Genomic DNA, 7449 nt, shown 5'->3' with positions numbered 1-7449 from the left:
GGTGGGCTGCAGTCCATGGGGTTGCTAAAAGTTGGATACAACTGAGCGACTTCACTTTCACTTTTCACTTTCATGCATTGGAGAAGGAAATGGCAACCCACTCCAGTGTTCTTGCCTGGAGAATCCAGGGATGGGGGGGAGCCTGGTGGGCTGCCGTCTATGGGGTTGCAAAGAGTTGGACAAGACTGAAGTGACTCAGCAGCAGCAGAGTTCCTCTTATATGCTAGATACTGTGAAACACTGGGTGGAAAAACACAGAGATAAATAAGGTACATAACTGAAAGACAGACCCCTATTGTATTCGCAACACAGTAAAATCAAGTCTGTATCAGAAGCCCAGTGGAAGGATTAATCAATCATGCAGAGGAAACCTGAGGAAGCCTCATTATATGCCATGAAGAATGTTTTTCCAACTTATTCCAAGGGCAGAATGGAGGTAACAAACATTTTAGAAAAATACTTGAGCCTTTTTGTCAAAGGAACAGAACGTGTAACAGCACAAAGATGAGAAGGACCAACTTTGACTCAAGGGAGAGCCAGTGTTCCAAGTGCCTAAAGCACAGGACAGAGGGAGCAGTGGGATGCGCCTGGTAAAGAAAGTCAAGGGGAGGTCATAAAAGAGCCCTGCGGTGGAGAGACAGCAGCAGACTGATGAGCAAATGATAAGGCCTTGGAGGGTTGGGTCTTGCCCATTGCTGAGGGAGAGACAAAGGAAGCAGAAGCAATGAAAGTGAGGAAAACAAGCATAGTAATGAGATAGAAGAGATGGGGACAGTTCAGTTCAGTCACTCAGCCGTGCCCGACTCTTTGCGACCCCATGGACTGCAGCACGCCAGGCTTCCCTGTCCATCACCAACTCCCGGAGCTTACACAAACTCATGCCCATTGAATCAGTGATGCCATCCAACCATCTCATCCTCTGTCGTCCCCTTCTCCTCCTGCCTTCAATCTTTTCCACCATCAGTGTCTTTTTAAATGAGTCAGATCTTCGTATTAGGTGGCCAAAGTATTGGAGTTTCAGCTTCAGCATCAGTCCTTCCAAGGAATATTCAGGACTGATTTCCTTTAGAATGGACTAGCTGGATCTCCTTGCAGTTCAAGGGACTCTCAAGAGTCTTCAACACAACAGTTCAAAAGCTCAGTTCTTCGGCGCTCAGCTTTTTTTATTGTCCAACTCTCACATCCATTCATGACCACTGGAGAAACGATAGCTTTGACTAGATGGACCTTTGCTGGCAAAGCAATGTCTCTGCTTTTTAATTTACTGTCTAGGTTGGTCATAGCTTTTCTTCCAATGACCAAGTGTCTTTTAATTTCATGGCTGTAGTAACCATATGCAGTAATTTTGGAGCCCCAAAAAATAAAGTCTGTCACTGTTTCCATTGTTTCCCCTTCTATTTGCCATGAAGTGATGGGACCAGATGCCATGATCTCAGTTTTCTCAATGTTGAATTTTAAGTCAACTTTTTCACTCTTCTCTTTCACTTTCATCAAGAGGCTCTTTAGTTCTTCTTCACTTTCTGCCGTAAGGGTGGTGTCATCTGCATATCTCAGGTTATTGATATTTCTCCTGGCAATCTTGATTCCAGCTTGAGCTTCTTCCAGCCCAACATGTCACATGATGTACTCTGCATATGAGTTAAATAAGCAGGGTGACGATATACAGCCTTGACGTACTACTTTACCGATTTGGAACCAGTCTGTTGTTTCATGTCCACTTCTAACTGTTGCTTCTTGACCTGCATACAGATTTCTCAAGAGGCAGGTCAGGTGGTCTGGTATTCCCATCTCTTTAAGAATTTTCCAAAGTTTTTTGTGATCCACACAGTCAAAGGCTTTGGTATAATTAATAAAGCCAAGGTAGAGATGGGAACAATGCTGAATACAAGTGGTAGAGGATTAGAGCAGGAGACTGAAAGGAAGAGTTTTACAGGGAAGAAATACATGACAGTCTCAGTATTTGAATTATTTTTAAAATATGGTGCTTATTAATATGCAAGTGTCCTGTGGTATCTAATTAGTTAATCTCAAAAGAGGTCCCCAATGCATTATATCTCATGGTATTCATGACTTTTTGAAGTCACTCACACGTTGAAAACTAGCTTCCCTATGACTTCTGTTAATCAATAGTATGCAGCAGAAGTGACGCTGTGACCATTATGAAAACTAAATAAATTCTATTTCCCCTCCTTGCATGTGGGAGCTCTGAGCTGCCACATGAAAAGTCAGCTTCCCTGGTCCATATATCACAAAGAGAGGCCATGCATAGAGGAGAAGCCCTGAGACTTTATGGAGAAAGAGGAGATCTAGAAATCCTAGCACCTCAGCCAAGCCACCAGATGGTTCCATTCACCTGCAGACAATGATGTGAACATCATGTGACTGTATCCTCCCAAGAAACCTCATGAGAGACCAGCAGAAAATGGCCAGCTGAACACAGTAAACATGCAGAAATGTCAGAGAAGATAAAATGATGGTTGAATTAGGCCACTAAATTTTGAAGTGTAAGCTGCCCCTGTAGCTTAGGCTTCATTCACCCAGCAGCTGAGAAGGTAAACACCCTGGGTAAGTGACCACTGTCTGGACAAGCTCCCCTCATAGCAGGCAGAGGAAGTTGGGCAGGGTTTAGCCACTCAGTGAGGGTTCCTGGGGAATCTGCAGGACAACACAATGACTCTAGGCAGCCTGGCAAAAAGAGGAGGATGTAGCCAAAAGGATGATGTAAGAAGGCACTATTAGGACATAGGGTTTTCCTTATTAAAACAAAACCTCAAAACTCCAGGCTTTCCTACAGGGGAAACTAACCTACTCAGCAGTTCTATCACACTCTGCTTGTCAGTCTGGTCTTTCTCTTTGGGAATTCCTCACTTCAAATATTGCTGCCATCGTCTCACTAGTCCCAGGAAGCATGGTATGCCATTCCCTTGCTCTATCTAAAGCACATTCAAAATCTCCTGTGTTCCTGTAAGCATAGTTGAGGGAGGCTAGAACTTTAAAAGAGATTTCATTAAAAATCAAGGCAGATAAAGAGCAGCAAGCACAGATAAACACAAAATGAACCATTATTCAAAGACTGAGTGAGATACCTGCTCCAGTTCCAAAGGATCAGACACCTTTGAAGGCAATTTTCCTAGGTCCCTTATATCTTGGTTCCTAGTTTCCTTCATTTATTCATTTGACAAACATTGACTGAGCCTTTTTGTGCCAGGCACAGCTAAGCATTGTAGTTTGAAACATAAAAGATATAATTCCTACCCAGAAGGGGTTTACAATGTGGTGATGAGAGTTAAATGGACAAGGGACATACAGGAGGGACAAAAATCTCTGATGGGTTTTGAATGATAGTAGAAAGTTAACATACCCTCCAAGGAACAAATGAATTCAAGAAAACCCATAGGAGTTGGCCAAGCTAATATGTGAAAAGGCTTTACAGAGTGCGGGAATACCAAATCTAAGTCCAAGGAGACTTGAAAAAATGCAGTTACCAAGGTTTAAAAAAAAAAAGTTTACTATAACTAGAAAATAATGTGATAGAGCCAGAGATAAGAGATGATTAAGGAGGCAGTCTGCAGCCTGAATAGGAAAGGTTTGAGGTGCAATTAACACTCTGATTTTGTTCAGAAGGCTATGGTAAAGAAATCATCATAGGCAATTGACATAAGAACTCAGTTTCAAAGAATATTTCAGTCATTTTGGGAAAATTAGATGTGGAATGCCACATGACTCATCTACCCAGGATTTCATAAAATGCTTCACAGGATATAAAGAATTTTCTTCATAAATCTTCAGCTTTTAGTTTCTGCTCAGCAGGTGTCAACCATGAGAGAACGGCCACATGAACCAAATCAAGAAGCGGGCAAACAAACTACTCACTCTTGTCCTTCTAGTACAATCTCAGGGCACTAACTAACTTAAGAGAGCTTGAATTGTCAGTCTTTCTAAGCTGGTCCATACAATGCCCCAACCATATAGACAGGTTCCTTAATGTTCTGCTGGTCCACAGTCCTCAAAGCAGACGTGTAAACTAGAGTTGTTCATTTCTTACCCAGGATTGTCCCCATGGAGTGTTGATCTTCCTGCTGGTAAATTGGAGATGTTAATGACATATCGGGAGTAGACTAGGATCAACAGAACATACCCCAAAAGGGTTCTGTCCCAGCAGCGAATGTCTTCAAGTAACCCATTACACATGAACAGGTATCTACCTGCAAATGACATCACTGTTTAGCTCATTTGCTTGAAATTAAATGCCAAATATAATTTTAGTTAGAAACATCCCTGCAACAATAGGAGCCCATATAGAAGTTTCGTTTTGGAAATATTTCTTTCTTAGGACATTTGTTGTCCTAAGAAGGAAATATTCCTCTTCAGACTCCTCCTTGCCTTAAGTGAGATTAATAGACATTTCTGTGACTCATGTTCATTTTTTTTCCTGTATGAAGAATAAAATGGGGGCAAGGAACATAATGGGAGTTGTGAAAATTTATATTTGTACCCTGAGAAGAATTATGTCAATTTGACATGGTAATTTTTTTTTTTTTTACACCCGTAAAATAAGACATTTATTATGCTAAAGAATAGGTTTTATTTTTCATTTCCCCAGAACACTAACATAGCACACGGCAGAGTAATTTAGCACACAATATAAACTGATATATGCAATCAATAATTCCGAAAATGGGGACGTCTTACTCTGGGACTCCTTAGAAACTTCTGCTCTTCAGTGCCTTTTATCGAAGTCATCAACACACGGCAAAAGGAGTTATCTCAGAAAAAATTAGTGTAGGAGATCTCTCAACTCCTAGAAACTGGAGACCTTCTATAAGGGGAAATACTTGCTTTTTTTTCTCTAGACTGAGCTCCAGTGGAGCTCATTTATTATTGTGGTAACACTGCCAGGGTTCCTAGTTTGAGGAAGGGTTATCTAAAGGTAATGTTAATATTGCAACTTTCACCGTAGGGCCTCCATGTAAATTGCATGTCAAGTGGAAGGAAAGGGATGTGAGAAAAGACATCAGCTTTTTGCTCAAATTATTCTACAAAACACAGAAATGACAACAGCTTACCATCAACTTGGCCTGGCTCAGACCAAGCCCAGCAGGGTTGACTGTTACAAGTATCTACTCTCGTCAGATGGTCAGAGAACAGGCTGGAGAGATAGTGCCTGGGACGGCAGCCCTGCTGGATGGGTGCTGAAGGGAAACTTAAAACTTGCTGTTACATCTTTCGATTCTAGTCTGACAGGTGTATAAGGTAATATCAATAACCTCCTTGGCATGGCTTCCCAATCCTAAATGTCTCTCAAGCACGGAGATTTCCTTCCGTATCAGCCAGCTTTCTGTGGGTTTAAGTCCCACTGACTTTAAGTCTGTCTGGTCACACGAATCAAAGCCAGAGTTTCACTGCCGCGCCGTGTGTGCCCAGAGTTAACGCAAAAGAAAGCATTCGAGGAGAGCGCTTAAAGTTAGTCTCGCTATTTTTATTGTTCTGCCTGTACCTTAACCGTGGCACAGCAGATTTGCTCATTCAAAAGCTTGTGGAGCCAGTGACGCCACTGTTATCTGCAGATCATCTGAGGTGCTTTCTTCCCATGAAAGCATTTTCTTGTATTCTACTCTTGGCTCTGAATGGCCAGGGAAAACACTTTTCGTCTCATCATTCAAGAACATTAGGGGATGTGCGTGCAGCAGGATGGCTCGCAGGCAAGAGGGTGCCAACGCAGAGTCCAGCTTCTCTAGAAAAGCACGGGGCCAGTCATCCTCAGAATCCCCCTTTGTGGACCCTCTCTGCCGGCCCAGCAGTCCGGACCCCCAGGGCTCTCCGCCGTGGCTCCGTCCTCTGTGGCCGCCAGTGGGCATGGGCGCTGCCCATGGCCAGTCCATCCCCGGAGCCTCCCCAGCGCCTTGGGCCGGCCCCGCACACCGCGCCCCTGCAGGAGCCGAGGACAGATCCGCAGCGTCGCTCTGCGTGGCAGCTGAGGCTGAACTTCTTTGTACTGGTTCTTGCCACCGTGGAAGTGCCTCGAGGCCACCGCGAAGCAAGGGGCTGGCCCCACGCAGGTCAAGTGACGACTCCTCGTTTCGTGGATCTCCCCGGGCAGTGACCGCAGGCCTCCTCACCCGGGAAGCGCCATCTGTGGGCCGAGGGCTCCCCTCCTGCCTTCTCTCACTCCACAGTTCTCTGCACAAGGCTCTGTCCGAGGCGGCACCCGCTCCCTGCTCCTCCGAGAAGCGGGTGCAGAAAGGCCTGCGTCCGTCCCTCATGCTGTGTCTCTGACACCCTGAGCCCCAGGACACGCCTGTCAGTCCGCGGAAGGCCTTCAGTGGATCTCAATATGAACTAATGACTATAACCTTTCCTTTGGGAATTCCACACCTGCGGTATTTTCTGCTACAGATTCAATCAGCCAGTGTTCACAGAGCCCAAGCTACGCCAGTGCTGTTCTGAGCACAGGGATGGGGACGGTGCGCCACGTGGACAAAACAGGATCTGTCTTCCAGAAGCTTGCTTTCCAGTGAACGTAGGGACAAGGACAAAACCGTCACATGCACAAGCTTCCTTGCGGCAGGTAGAGACAGGTCAGTATGGATCAATACCGTACACCACACACCAGGATAAACTCCAACATTCTTCTATGTTCTGTCTGTGTGATGACGTCCCTTAAGTCCATCCAAGTTGTAGCAGGCGCGAGACCCTCATTCCTTTTCAAAGCTGAGATCCCACTGAAGGTTCACACGTTCTGTTTGTCCTGTCACGTGCGGACGGACACGGGAACCACCAACAGTGCTGCTGGGGCACCGGAGCACCGTCTTCAGACTCTGCGGGGTATGCCCCCCAGTGAAACCACTGAACCGTACAGTGATTCCGTACTCCGCTTTTTGAGGACCTGCTGAACTGCTTCCCAAGACCACTGGACCTGCCTCCTGAGAAATCTGCAGACGGACGTTGAGCATCATGGAAGCCGCGATGTAGAGGTAGGGGAAGTTGATGCGCAAGCGCCAGGCCAGGTCAGAGAAGATGAGCAGCGTGCGGGTCAGCCCCTTGCAGAAGACCCCATAAGAGCGGGCGGCGGCCGAGCGCGAGAGCCGGACAGCCAGGCCCGACAGAGCCGCCGCCGTACCCGCCGCCGCCGCCGCCCGCCCGCCCGCCCGCAGCGCACAGACCGGCCGCTGGACCCGGGCCGCCGGGCGCGCCGAAGCCCGGCCGCCCGCCCTCTCGGCGCCGCGACGCCCCCGAACCTCCGGCCCGGCCGCCGGCCCGCGCTGAGGGAGCGAAGGAGGCGGCGGCGAGGCGGGCCGGCGGGCGGGCGGGCTGGCCGCGGGGAGGGGAGTCGGGAAGCCCATGGTAATGTTTTAAATGAAATGCTAATAAGTAAATGACTGTGTAATCTCACCCTCTCCTATGACAATCATTTGATGAAGCTTTAAGTCAGCTCTGTGATTTAATACG

The 7449-nt window shown here is 46.7% G+C and overlaps 1 protein-coding gene across 1 annotated transcript; it reads right to left on the bottom strand.

The window, feature by feature from the left end:
• Nucleotides 1-5522: 5522 nt before the first annotated feature.
• On the bottom strand, nucleotides 5523-6263 carry LOC133050116 (putative protein FAM220BP). Its single transcript, XM_061134238.1, has one exon. The coding sequence runs from the start codon at nucleotides 6261-6263 to the stop codon at nucleotides 5523-5525; it is 741 nt and encodes a 246-aa protein (XP_060990221.1).
• Between the last annotated feature and the right edge of the window lie 1186 nt (nucleotides 6264-7449).

Source organism: Dama dama, chromosome 31 (assembly GCF_033118175.1).
Source record: "Dama dama isolate Ldn47 chromosome 31, ASM3311817v1, whole genome shotgun sequence".
Taxonomy (NCBI): Eukaryota; Metazoa; Chordata; class Mammalia; order Artiodactyla; family Cervidae; genus Dama; species Dama dama.
Note: the sequence above shows the minus strand (reverse complement) of the source record. Positions and strands in the feature narration are given on the sequence as shown.